Below are 13,972 nucleotides of genomic sequence, written 5' to 3' on the forward strand. Positions count from 1 at the left end.
AACGCCGGCGACCACAGTCCCCTGCACGCTGGAGGCCGGCGGCCCGAGGCCTCTTAAATACCCGGCGCGAGTCATGTGACCCGCTTGCTTTCGCTTTCGTTTTCCTTTTCTGAGAAAGTAAAGTTTCACTAGGACCCACCGCTCCCCCGCAGGCAAGCGTGGCTCGGGCCTGACCCCGCCTGACGCCTTCCCCCGCCAGACCCGGTGCGCCCCTGTCGCCCGCGCAGGGCTCCGCGCTCCGGCCGCGTCCGAGGCCCCACGCAGTTTGCAGGTGGGGAAGAGGCGGACACAGAGCGGGAGTCCGCGGGGCTGCTGGGGTCCTGAGCCGATCAGGCATAGGAGTGCCCGGCGTTCACCCCATTAGTTTCCGGGGACACGTCCCGGGGACACTTCCCGGGAAAGCTATGTGACATTGTTCAGCAAAACTAAGGCCTTAGGTGCGTGTAGCGAAAGTCCACTGCGTGGCAAACCCTCAACTGCGTGGGCTGGGGGCCCCTCCCCGTCCGTGCACCACATGGGGCGAAGCACCTGCTCACTGGCTTGGGGGTTAGTGAGTCACTGAAGCCACTCAGAAGGTCCAGCCCGCCTTGTTCCCAGGACTAGCGGGGACTGGACTCCTGACTATGGTGGGGGTGCGGTGGGGCTAAGTAGGGGCTGGCCTTCTGATGAGAGCAAATCCAAGGACTAGGGGGTGTTGGCTGGGGGATAGGACCTCGACGAGGGGCCATCGAGGAATGCTGCACTCCCCTGGAGCCTATTTGACTCTTAGGGGTGAGTCAGAGTCACAGGCAGCCATCCAGATCTGGAGGGGACAGTGTTGGGGACCGAATCTCTTCCAGAGAAAGGACAGAGGTGGACAGATGCAGGCTGGTCTAACACCACTCCGGAGCACTGGCCAGGATTCTCTGAAGCCCCTCCTGCTGGTGACTCCAAGCAAGGTCTTCGCTTCATAGGGAGGTCACCCCTCAGCTTCCCTCTCTGTGGCCCAGGCCCCGCCTCCCCACCTCCCACGCAGGGTGTTCTCTGTGGAGGGGTGTGGGGCTCTCTCCTTCACTTGCCACAGCATAGCCTCCCTTTTGGTTGCCCCCAAAACAAGCAGTATTACTGTCTAGGCATTCCCTTACTGAAACACCTTCAGTGGCTCCCGAGTCCCAGGCTGCTCCCTCCCAGCCAAGGCCGGTGCCCCCACATAACAGATGAGCGAGCTCAGCTCAGGGTATTGCTGAAGCCCTTGGAGCCTTCTGCCCACACTAGTGTGTAAATCAAGACACGCAGGGCCTCTCACCCTCATCTTCCCAATAGACACTTGGCTTTTTTGCCCTAACAACAGACACGCCAAAGCTCAAAGACCCTCCCCAACTATTCACAAGAAATGGAGGGGTGGGGAGGCTGGGGCTGGAGCTTGGCTACCTATCTTTTCACTTGCTCCTCCTGCCACCCAGCCTGCTCCAGGCTCCCTGCCCTCTCCTGACCCTCAGGGTCTTGGTGTTGGCTGTGTTGGGGGTGCAGTTGGCCCACAGTGCCACCCCCTCCCCATCCTCTCCTCCAGGGCACTTGGTTGGCACTGCCTTTCCAGAGGCATCACTGGAATCTAAGACCGGAGCATCTATTTGCCACCTCTACCACCAGGTTCCCTACTCCCCACATCCCTGCTACCTGGGTCAGAGCCACCAAAACAGAGCCTGGGAAGTCCTGCGCTGGGACTGTCCACTTTGCCCTACCCTGGTCCTACCTACCCCTCCCACAGACCCAGAGATCCTGGCACCCTCCCGTCTCTGCACCCCTTCTCTGTGGACCCCTGCAGCCAGGCCCCAAGCCCTCCTGCTCTCACTGGTGTCTGGCCTGTGTAGGTGACGCAAGGAATCCCCCACTGTGATCCCCTCGAAGCCCCGGGTCTACACTGAGATCCCCTCTGCCTGGGTAGGCACATCATCTGCGAATCCCCCTCCAGGTCTACATCCTACCTGCACCCAGGTACAGGCTGAGCCCCAGCTGTGTGTGCACCCCAATCCCCTCATCTGTTAAAGATGCTGTCAGTGAGTCTCAGGCTCAGAAACCTTGGAAGACAGCAGAACCATCCTCTGGGTTTCCCATTCTCAGTGTTACCCATAATCTGTTATGATTCATCAAATGCCTTTACATTCAATAAAACACAGTAAACATCTTTCTGGCATTTTCCACTTCAACCAAGATCCATCTGACATCAGCAGTTATCTCCCTTGTGCTAAGGCCTCTTCTTGGGGCCAAATTAAATTTCTGGCAATTTCCTGTTGACTGACTATTCCAGCCATTTTTTAAATAATCTTCAACAACAGTTTGTATCTTTTATAGGATTCTTTAAAGAAGCAATTTAGAATAATTTGCCCTTTTTATGGCTTTGCTATGTCAGTCAAAAGAACTGTTCCATTGTCTTCAATACACTTTTCAAATAGATGGTTGTATTATGGAATTTCCCACCACAGCTATTGAAAACATGAAAGAAGGATGTTTTTCTTGCTATCTCCAAAGAACGACTTACGAAAGAAACCTCACCAAATGGCACCATCACTTTCTGAAGGCTCAGTTGGTGAGAGCCATCCAGGAGGCCAGTGAAGTGGTCAGTAGGAATGAAGTGTGTCAGGAGAAATCCCAGGCTGATCAACAGTCTCAATATGAAGAGGTTTGGCCTGTGTGTTTATTGAGTGAGGGCATGAGTACAGGGCGCTGTGAGAGTTTCTGAAGCCACTGTGCCTTGGTTGACTGTCAGAGGGTAAGTCTAGAGTACTGCTCTGAGAACACTCAGTGGGAAGTTAGCTGAAAACAGCTTCCTGAACAAGCACGCAGATGTGTCCCAAGAAAACAGGGACCATTCATGAGACTTCACAAGACCCAGAAGAGCAGCTGTGAAGTCTTAATTAATGGGAAACTAAAGTCCTTGACAGTCTTGGAAAGTATAGAGTATTTATGAGAAACTACTGTCCTTGAGAGTTTGCAGAAAATAGAGATAAGCTTTTTGTATGCTTGTTAGGATTTTCTGAGTAAATCATTTTGTTCTGGTTCTTGGATATCCAAGGACACACTCCTTTTAAGACCCAGAGATAACTGTTAGATATGTTACTTTAGAGTCTTTGAGATAATTTTTTGCTGTGTAACAAGAAGTCTGGTTATTCTGATAGTAATGGAATGTTTATATTCTCTATATGCTAAGAAAAAGAAATGCTCAGGGCCTTGGCTTTTGCCTTGGTCCCCTGTGCCTCACTTTTTCTGTCTTCCTCTGTGTTTTTTCTTAAGCAGTGTTCTCAGGTTCCAGGCAGAAAAATGGCTAGAGGGCACCTCCAAAGTGCCAAATAGCATCACACACTTGTGATAGAATGGAAGCCTTTGTAAGTGAAGAACAGAGGTGAGGCCAGTGGTGATGGCCATGGGGTGAAGTGATGGCTGTGCTGGGCAGTTGCCAGGTAAACGGTGGTTCCTGGTCCCTGCTCTGACACTGTTAAAACCATCTCAAATTTTAACTCAACTTTGCAAACAGGATATTTTACAAAAAGGGGAACCTTAAGGACCCTTTTCGGCACCCTCTTGGGGGACCTCAAGGACCACAGACAAGGGGCCAAAGGGGTACTACTTCATGCAGACAGTAGAATTACCCCCTGTGAGTACCCCAAGACTCAAGAATTAGGATTACCTCTCCTAGAATTCAGGACGGTGAGAGGAGGGAAGACAAATTCAGACAGAATGATGACAGTATTGAAACAATGATTAAAATAAACCTGTAATGAAATTTTATTGACTGACATGGTGAGGAGAATTTCAAAGATCCATGAGGTACTTCTCAGACCCCTAAGATCTGTAGAAAACTCCAATTTGCTCCTTTATGTCCAGAGCTTAGTTTCTGGGCTTTCTGGGGGCTGCTGGAGGAAGTTACCTGTGGATTCCACTTACAACACCAAAATTATTGTAAATAAAGAACTACAAATCTATTTAAAAAGGAAAATAAAGAGTTTATGATGATTAAAGAAACCTGATAGAAGTGTCTGGGCGCATTTAACGTACAACAGCTTATGAAGACAGGCAGGAACACCCTGCTCCGTGGTGGGCCTCAGAGAGCTGGCAGCTGACTGACCTCAAATATTAAAGGGGAGGGGTCAGCCCCTCCTTGGCTTTAGGCTAAAGGTCACAGACAAGTGCGAAGTAAAGCCAAACACAGGGCATAAACTCTGTCCTGTGCCAATCGCACTGTCTCTGACACTCCCATCCCGATTACCCCAGTTACTGAATCAATGCACCTCATAGAGGGCCTTCCTCTCCGGCACTGTCCCTCCACCCCACCAAGCATGATGTCCCTCTTCAAGGACCTGTCCCTCCTTACATGTCCAAAGTATGTCAGACGAAGCCCCAGAATCCTTGCCTCCAAGGAGCAGCCTAGTTTAACCCTTTCCAGGATGAATCTGTTTGTTTTCTTGGCAGTCCATGGTATATTCAATACTCTTCTCCAGCACCACAGCTTCAGAGAGTTGGACAGTGACTAGGGAGGATAGAAGGAGAATTGATGCCTTTGAGCTATGGTGCTAGAGAAGAGTATTGAATATACCATGGACTGCCAAGAAAACAAACAGATTCATCTTGGAGAGGGTTAAACCAGGCTGCTCCTTGGAGGCAAGGATTCTGGGGCTTCATCTGACATACTTTGGACATGTTGCAAGGAGAGACCAGTCCTTGGAGAGGGACATCATGCTTGGGAGGGTGGAGGGACAGCGCAAGAGGGGAACACCCTCTATGAGGTGGATTGATTCAGTGACTGGGGTAATCGGGATGGGTGTGTCAGAGACAGTGCAATTGGCACAGGATAGAGCAGGGTTTAGGGCTGTTATATATAGGGCCTCTATGAGTTGTAAGCGACTCAATGGCATATAACAACAACAACAACACAGTGACCCTGTGGGGCTCCAATGGCCTATCAATATAATAATTATGCAGTCAACTCAAAGGAACACAGTTCAAATTCACCAGTCTCCATGAGAGAAAGATGAGCAATGTCATCCTGTGAGATTTACCACCTCCATAAAGCTGCTGGAGGATCAACTGTGGATTGGTTCTGACTCAATGATACCCAACAAGAAGTGACCTACAGGAAACTGGAGGACAACTGTATAAAAAAGGATTGATTGACATGGAATCGTTTCAGGAAGTAGCATGACCAAGAACCAGTTGTGATGAAGGACGTTCAAGCTGCAATGGAGGCAAAAGGTAAGGTCCCAGGAATGGATGGAATACCAGTTGACATGTTTCAGCAAACAGATGCTGCCCTGATGTGCTCACCAGGCTGTGCCGGGAAATCTGGAAGATAAACACTTTTCCAGTTCCCACTCCCAAAAAAAGATGATTCAAAAGAATGTGGAAACTATCAAACAGTATCATTAACATCACATGCAAGCAAAATCTTGCTGAAGATTATTTTTAAAAAATGGCTAGAACAGTATATTGATAGAAAACTATCAGAAAGCTAAACTGGATTTAGAAGAGCCCATGGTACCAGGGATATCATTACTGACATCAGTGAATATTGACTGAAAGCAGAGAATACCAGAAGAATGTTTCTTTGTGTTTTATTTACTATGCAAACACATTTGACTGTGGACTACAACAAATTGCGGCTAAAATTAAGAATGGGAATCCCAAAACACTTAATTGTGCTCATGCAAAACTTTTACGTAGACCAAGAGGCTGTCGTCTAAACAAAGTAAGGGAACACTGCACTAAATGGTTTAAAATCAAGAAAGGTGTGAAATGGGTGGAAGGAGGGATGAGTAAAGGAAAGGGGAAAGATTTGGTGTGAAAACCAATGTATACGAACTTCATGAACTTTGGATATAAACCATTATAAAATGGGGGGTAAAGCTGTGTGTCATAGCTTTATCTTTTCTCCATACCTATTCAATTTGTAAGTTGAACAAATCATATGAGAACCTGGACTTTATGAAGGAAAATGTGACAACAGGATTGGAGAAAGACCCTTCAACAACCTGCAGATGATATAATCTTGCTTGCTGAAACTAAGGCAGACTTGAAGAGCTTACTGCAGATCAAATACTGCAGCATTCAATCTGGATTACATCTCAACATCAAGAAAACAAAAATCCTAGCTACTGGACCAATAGGCAACATCACAACTGATGGAGGAAAAATTGAAGTTGTCACTGATTCCATTTTACTTAGATCCACAATTAACATCCGTGGTTCCAGCAATCAAAAAATTAAAAGATGCATCTTATTGGGAAAATCTGCCATCAGGGCCCTCTCCAAAGTGCTGAAGAGGAAGGATATTAATTTCAAGAGAGTGGCTTCCACTTCCTAAACAACAAGGCTCCAGAAACCCTATGAACTTTGATAAATGTCGATAGTTGTAGAGGGGCTTCAAGCCTTTTATTCATAGGGTTGCTATGAGTTGTGCTCGACTCAAAGGCAATCAACAACAACAAGGTGAATCAGTACGAATGGTGAAGAGATTGAGATTGTTAACAGTTTTAGTTTGCTTGGCAGTCAGTAAATCAAGAGATGAATTGCATTGGGAAAGTCAGCTGTCGGGGACCTCTTCAGAGTACTGAAGAGCAATGGTGTCAGGTTGGAAACGAAGGCGTGCCTGATCCGGGCTATAGACTTCACAACTGTGTGCTGTTTCAGAGAGCTGGACAGTGGGTAGGGATGATAGAAAGAGAATTGATACCTTTGAGCTGTGGTGCTGGACGAGTGTTGACTATACCATGGACTGTTAGGAGAACAAACAGGTTTGTCCTGGAGAGGGTGAAACTGGCCTGCTCCTTGGAGGCAAGGATTCTGAAGCTTCGTCTGACATACTTTGGGCAAGTTGCAAGGAGGGACCAGTCATTGGAGAAGGACATTATGCTTGGGAGGGTGGAGGGACAGCGCAGGAGAGGAAGACCCTCGATGAGATAGATCGATTCAGTGATTGGGGTAATGGGAAAAGGTGTGTCAGAGACAGTGAGGTTGGCACAGGATAGAGGAGGTTGTAGGGCTCTTGTACACAGGGTCGCTGTGAGTCGCAAGCGACTCAACAGCACGTAACAACAGTAACAAGGTGCACCTGCGTCAAGTCATGGGGTTTTATTTTTATTACTTTTTATGGATCTGGAAGTTGGACAGTGACTAAGGCTGACAGAAGAATTGATCCATGCCTTTGAGTTGTGGAGTTGGAGAAGAGTACAGAATATCTCATGGACAGCCAAACGGACAAGCCTGTCTTGGAGGAAATGTGACCAGGGTGCTCTAGGAAGCAAGAATGGTGGCGCTTCATCTCACATGCTTGGTGCATGTTAGGAAGGGCTAATCCTTGCAGAACAGCATGCTTGGAAAGATGGAGGGTCACCGTAGGAGAGGGAGATGGGCAATCTCCTCCATGCAATTTACAGCCTCTGAAAACTCGCTGAAGGGTCAGCTATGAGTTGGTTCCAACTTGATGGCATACAACACCGCGAACAACAACTTCTCAGTTCAACTAATGACCTCTCCTAGAATATTTTAAAATGCAAGAAGTCTTTATCTTAGCCTAGCAGAAGCAAGTGGCAATCTTCCTTATCAACACTGAAGCCTCTGGATGTTGTTTGCTGTTTGCCCAGCAATTTATAGCTGACATCTTCCTTTTGGTGCACGGAGGGTGACAAGTTATCTTGGGACCTTGACAAGGCTGGGTCACAATCACCAGGCTCAAATGCCCAGACGGCAGACAAACTTGTCATCTCATACTCTACTATCCTGTCCCTCCTCTAAGCAAAATTCCAAAGTCTCCAAGATAGGAAGGCTTTGGGAAGATCATACCCTCGTCTCCTGAAATACTTTCTTTTTTTTTTTTTTTGCTGTTCAATAGATTCTCAAATCTATTTATTTTCCTCTTCCCAACAACCTCCTTATCTCAGGATCCCACTTCTCAACTCTTGGTCACATTCTACAATACAAGGTCCATCAAAGCTGACCTAAAGCAGGCCCTGGGTCTCCCTGATCCAAGCTGCTCTCACTCCAGGTGATCCTGCTGCTTTCCACTCCACACCTGATCCCTTAGAAAGGCAGGAACCTGTGAAACGCCTTGACAAACAACCAGATGCTTAAAACTTTGCAGGTTGTCTTTGGAAGGGACTGAATGGAGCGACGAGGCACTAAAAGGAAGCGGGAAACAGTACAAGCAGGTTCATGAAAGAGTTTGTAGCTCTGGGAAGGGCTCTTAGGCCTCACCTGAGGACCCCTGATTGAGAGCTGCCTCTAGGACCCTTGGGGCCTCCTTCTCCTCCAGGGAACAAATCCTGTGCAGAATTCCCTGGTTCTCCCTCCATAAATATCCCCAACCCTCTCTGACCTCCTGGGGGCTGCCCCACAGGCCTGCCTGGTCCTGTCTCCCTGGCCAAGGAGTACCTACCCTTCCCCATACCACCATCCCTCACCTGGGCTTCACTCTGCCGGGAGCTAATGTGGCGGGTGATTCCTGGGAGTGGCATCTCTTCTGGCTGCCTATTATCCGACCTTTTCCTGAAATACTTTCAAACTCACTTTCTTTGAATCGGAACTGACTCATGGCTGACCCTCCCGCAGGTTTTCAGAGGCTGTAAATCTCACAGGAGACTGCCCATCGTTCTCCTGCAGAGCAGCTGGGTGGGTGGGAACCTCCCACGAGGCGGGCCTTTGGGTTGGCAGCACAACTCCTTACAGTTTATGCCATCAGAATCCCCTACTTTATGTCATGTGCCCTCAAGTCAAGTACAATAGTGACCCTGTGAACAAGAGACCGGAACCCTGCCGTCTTGTACCATCCTGATCATCTCTGACACACTCAAGCCTGTTGCTGCAGTAACTCTGTCAATCATCTCTTTGGGGTCGTCTTCTTTTTACTGACCCTCTACCTCTTCAAGCATGCTATCCCTTTCCAGGGAGTAGTCCTTCTAATAACACGTCCAAAGTATGTGAGATAAACTTTCACTACCCTTGACTCCCAGGAGCACTTTCTCCAAGACTGAACTGTTTGTTCTTTTGAAGTCCGTAGGATATTCAGTTCTCGTCTCCAACCACAACTCAAAGGCATCAATTCTTCTGTTTTCCTCATTCATACCAAGTGGATGGAAAGGCCATGGCCTAAGTCAGACGCACCTTTGTCTTTAAACAGACATAATTGCTCCTCAGTAATTTGGAGAAGTCTCTGACAACAGATTTTCCCAGTGCAACACATCTCCTGATCTCCTGACTGCTGGTACCAAGGGTGCTGATTGTGGACCAATTTCAACATTTTCTCAACCATCTATCCTGATGTTGCCTCTCAGCCCAATGGTGAGGTTTTTGATCCTGAGGTTGAGATGGGATCGATGCTGAACGCTGTGGGAGGTGGTCAGGACGACCAGGAAGCACTTATCGATCCTTATTGAAGGCTGTAGTCTTTAATCTTCTGCATCAAGTGTTTCAAGTCCTCCTCGCTTTCAGGAAGCAACATTGTGTCATCTGCATAACAAAGGTCCCTTAGGAATCTTTCTCCTCTCCTGATGCCCCATTCTTCTTCATGGAGTCCAGCTTCTTGAGTGCTTTTCTCAACAAACAGAGTGAGGAGGTATGGAGACAGGATACACACCTTGACACACACATTTCTTCAAATATACAACAGCTAACACCAAAGAGGAGGAAAGTGATGATTTCCACCAACTTTTGCCATCTGAAATTGACCAGTCATGTGATCAAGATGCTTTTATAATAATTGACGACTGATGTCAAAGTTCTGCTCTTTTCTATAAAAATCTTGACTGTCAGATACTGTTCTAAATCTGAGTGTTCAGATTAAGACAGACCAGGAAAAAGGATTGGCCATCCCCTTCCGAAATAGCAGGCCTTCGAAAACCCATAGAACACACTTAGACTAGCAGATAGGACAACTGAGGTGGAGAAGATTGGAACAGAATAGAGCAGGGTTTAGGGCTGTTGTACATAAGGTCACTATGAGTCACAGGCAACTCAACGGCACGTAACAACGACAACAAATATCAAAGCTGGAAACAATGAAGATGGAATGGTCGTTGGAAAGTATGGATTTGGTCACAGAAATGAGGCTGGAGATCAAAAGTTTAAATTTTGTACAATGATTTATATGTAGCAATCACATCTTTTTAGAAAAACACAAATAGCGAGCATACACTTGATCCTTACTTGATGGACTGCACAGGAATCAGACTGACTGCATCTGTGGAAAGAATCACTGGAGACGTTCAGTACCAGCAGTGAAGATGAGGTCAGGTGCTGACAGTGGAAGAGACCATCTATTACTCATGTGCAAGGTCAAAATGAAGAGGAAGAAAATGAAAACAAGTCCACACCAACCAAAATATGACCCTGAATTTATCCCACCTGAATATAAAAACCATCTCAAAGTTACTTTGGAAAAAAAAAATAATAGGTTTGAAGCACTCAACCCCAATGATTGAAGATCAGATGCATTATGGGATGACATCAAGGACATCATCCATGAAGAGAGCAAAAGGTCATTACATATGCAGAGGAGAAAGAAAAGACCAACATGGATGTAAGAGGAGGCTGTCCTAATATACTAGTAATACAATTTCTCCTTTTTCCACTCCAAGGTTGGTTTTTTGGGTGGCAGGTGGCAGGATGTGTTTCCCTGGAAACAGTGGGTCCTAGAGTGGCTGTGGAGGGGGCCATCTGTCCCAGACCCTTTGCACAGTAATTAGCTTCTACAGAGAGTGCCCTCTGTGACCAATCAACACCTCAAGGGCCTGGGGACACTGGCCATACTGACTGGAAAACCATTCAGGCCTTGGCTGGAGCAGTGAGGGAGGGCCCAAGGCAGGTCCCAGGACACCACATGACAAACACAGGAGCAAAAAATCACATGTGCTCTGTTCATTATCACAATATCCACCACAGTGGCTGCTGGGAACCAGCTACAGAGCCCTGAGAGTCACCCACGGACAGTCCTCTGAGGAAGACTGTGAACAGACTCCTGTGCTCACGTCCGTGTGTGTCCTGAGAGGTGGGCGTCTGGAATAACCACAAGAAAGGATACAGTGGATGGTTCCCTGTATTTTATAGGAGATCTTAAGTGGCTATGACTTTTACAAAACACCAAAGCTATTACTTTTTCAAATTTGAAATAAGCGACAAAATATCTTTAAATAGACTTGAAGGCGTTTGGTCCATCTTGGTTTCCTCTGCGACAATAGCAGAGACACTGTCACCGAGATCAGACACCACTTCTCAGATGCCATGTCCTCCCCAGTTCCTTCCTGGCCTGCTTGACCGAGAACTTGGGCCCTGGAAGGACATGGTGCAGGACGTGCTTCCCGGCCATCCCAGAGGCCTTGACCCAGTGTGCTCACAGGCTTCCAGAAGGTGCTCTCGGACCCCTTGGACAAAGAGGGCGAGCAGGAAGGAGCTGTCCCCACCCCCCTGATGCGTGCAGTCCTCCCCTTCAGCCGTTATGCCAAGTGAGTCTGCAGCTTTGAGAATCGGCATCACAGTGACTGGCACCTTCGCGAGACTCCTCAACGCTAAGCCTTCAACAGGGCCACCTTGGCTTCTGGAACTGTGTCTTCGCTGGTGTTGTAGGGCTGGGGCCCTGGTTCCTGCCTTAGGTACTGCTCTGAGGGGACACAGGAGACATTCACGCATGAGAAGCAGCATGGACAGACCAGCACGGGGGACATGGGCACTTCAGGATCCCCATGCAGGGAGGGCAGAGGTAACCCCAGCTCTTTGCAGGGGATCATCACTGTCCCTGTGATACCAGTGCCCCCTTCTCAGCCCCACATGATGCTCCACGGTCCCCTCCAAGGGCCCACCCATCTTCCCACTGCCCACCAACACCACAGGCCATGAGCTCATGCATCAGGCTGAGCCGAAGGAGCTGGAAACAGAAAGGACTTTTACGATTCCAATTCTATGAGTTTCTAGAATGGAACAAACTACCTCATGGTGGTGGACATGTGAGCAGGGGTTACTCGGAGGCAAGAGGGGACCTTCTGGGGAGAACATGTCCCGCCTGCTGGCTGTCTGCTCTCACAGCCCTCCCTCCCCCTCACCGAAGGGGTGACTAGCACTGGGCTGGGTGTGGCAGGACACACAGGGCCCATGATTCAGTCAGACCCAGTGGCTCGTGTCCGTCCTCACACACGGAGCCTAGCTCCAACCACAGGTGACCATGTAGCTCAGAACCCTGCCCGGCCCCCCTGCTCAGCTTCGGGTGTGGCCCGCTCCCCATTCCACCGGCACCAACCTGCTTCTTCAAGAGTGGAGAAGTAACGGAGGCCCTTCAGGTCCGCAGAGCGCAGGACACGCAGCACAGGAGCCTGGTGGGTGACATCGTGAATTCCAGGGCAGCGGCCATGCCACTGACACATGGCCTCCTAACTCCACCACTGAGCCCACGTGCAGGGGGCCCCTGCATCACACTGCGCCTCAGTGAGTCCTGGTAAGGGGCCCTCTGTCCTTCTGTCTCTGTGCCCAGGTCATGCTGATCCCACCAGCCCCACACTGCCCTTGAAAAGTCGGAGTGTCCCGTGTCACTGCTGCTCTGTGGCCCCTTGTTCCAACCGCCTTTGAGGTTTTAGACCACACCCACAATGCTGAAGCTACATGCACAAAGTTGAGGCCACGCCTCACACAGTCTCTGCCCCCAAACTCTGTCCTGACCAGGCCCACAATGTCCTGTCCACACCCTGATGCTCAGCGCCTACCCCAACGTTGAGTCTTCTCTCAATCCTTCAGGATTAATAAGTCTGTGATCTACCTGTCCCCCCATCCACATCCTTCCCCTTCAGAGGTCCGCTGCACTTTCTTGTATTTGTGACTGTACGACCCTCCCCACAGTCCAGAGTGGGGTGAAGGGCAGCAGTGACTGCCTGGGCTAGGATGCCCTCTACCCCCTCCCTACTCTGCAGGTGCGGGCAGCCCACCCAGGGACGGTGGGTCACCAGGATGGCCTGAGCGCAGTGGACCCACACCCCTCCCTCCCAGCCAGAGACACACACACACACACACACACACACACCCCGTCCCTGCGCCCCTACCTGCAGGCCGATGAAGGCCAGGTCCACGCCCCGCTGCCGGAAGTCCTCCAGCAGCTCACCCAGTCCCAGCACCACTGTGTAGTCCACGCTGCAGACATGCGTGCAGTCCAGGATGGCACTGCGTGGGAGCGACACTGTGGGGACAGCCCAAGAGTCAGCACGAGGGAGGTGGCAAGGTGACAGCACTGGGGACAGTCACTCACACCAGTGACAGGCCTCGGCCCTCCTGGGACCCCAGCACATCCCCTTAGGGACAAAGCAGGGCTACACTGATTTGCCACCCTGGGTGCAGACCCTGACAGGGTGGCTGTTGGGAGTGTCACCAGAGACACCTCAAAACCCTTCAGGCCAGAGTCAGGGCCTCATTGGCCAGCGTCAGCCAGTGCCGGCCAGCGAGAGCCCTGGCTGAGCTGTGGATGAAGCACCTCAGAGCTAACCCACCAACTTCTCCAGAGGAGAAAACGCAGCGGTCAGCTTCTAGAACAATTCCCATCCTCAGAACCTGCCTACGAGGTCACCACATGATGGGGCTCCCAGCCAGCGAGAGCCAGGCCATGGAGAACAGATGGACACAGAGCCCCACCACCCTGCTCCTCATACCTTCCAGAGCCCGGCTGAGCAGGGCCGCCCGCAAGGTCTCCACCGCCGGGAAGTGCAGGCCACTGGCCGGCTGCAGGACAAGCACCTGCCCCTCAGACACCTGGGGGTGGCAGGTGTAGGGGTCAGAGTGAGTCCAGGGAGGACCTGTCTGCAGGTCTGTCTGCTCACACAGCCTCCCCTGAACCAGCACCCCGAGGACAAGGAGCAGACAGCTGGCCAGGGCACAGCAGGACAGCAATGAGGGTTTGGCAAACCAGTGACCGTGGGTGCCGACGGTGCATGCCCTAGTCTGCCTCATCCCTGCCCCAGCGGCCTGGGTGACGGCC

General features: G+C 50.0%; 1 protein-coding gene across 1 annotated transcript in view; it reads right to left on the reverse strand.

Annotated features, from left to right (window-relative positions):
• Positions 1-11,528: 11,528 nt before the first annotated feature.
• SLC26A11 (solute carrier family 26 (anion exchanger), member 11) overlaps positions 11,529-13,972 on the reverse strand; it is a 15,786-nt gene continuing 13,342 nt past the window's right edge. Inside the window, exons 14-17 of the mRNA XM_006886328.1 lie at positions 13,647-13,746; positions 13,047-13,180; positions 12,254-12,326; positions 11,529-11,620 (exon numbers count right to left, since the gene is read on the reverse strand). Coding sequence (XP_006886390.1) covers positions 11,529-11,620; positions 12,254-12,326; positions 13,047-13,180; positions 13,647-13,746 — 399 coding nt within the window. The remainder of the gene's footprint in view (positions 11,621-12,253; positions 12,327-13,046; positions 13,181-13,646; positions 13,747-13,972) is intronic.

This window comes from Elephantulus edwardii, unplaced genomic scaffold, assembly GCF_000299155.1.
Source record: "Elephantulus edwardii isolate Elephantulus edwardi_28Jun2011 unplaced genomic scaffold, EleEdw1.0 scaffold00048, whole genome shotgun sequence".
Classification (NCBI taxonomy): Eukaryota; Metazoa; Chordata; class Mammalia; order Macroscelidea; family Macroscelididae; genus Elephantulus; species Elephantulus edwardii.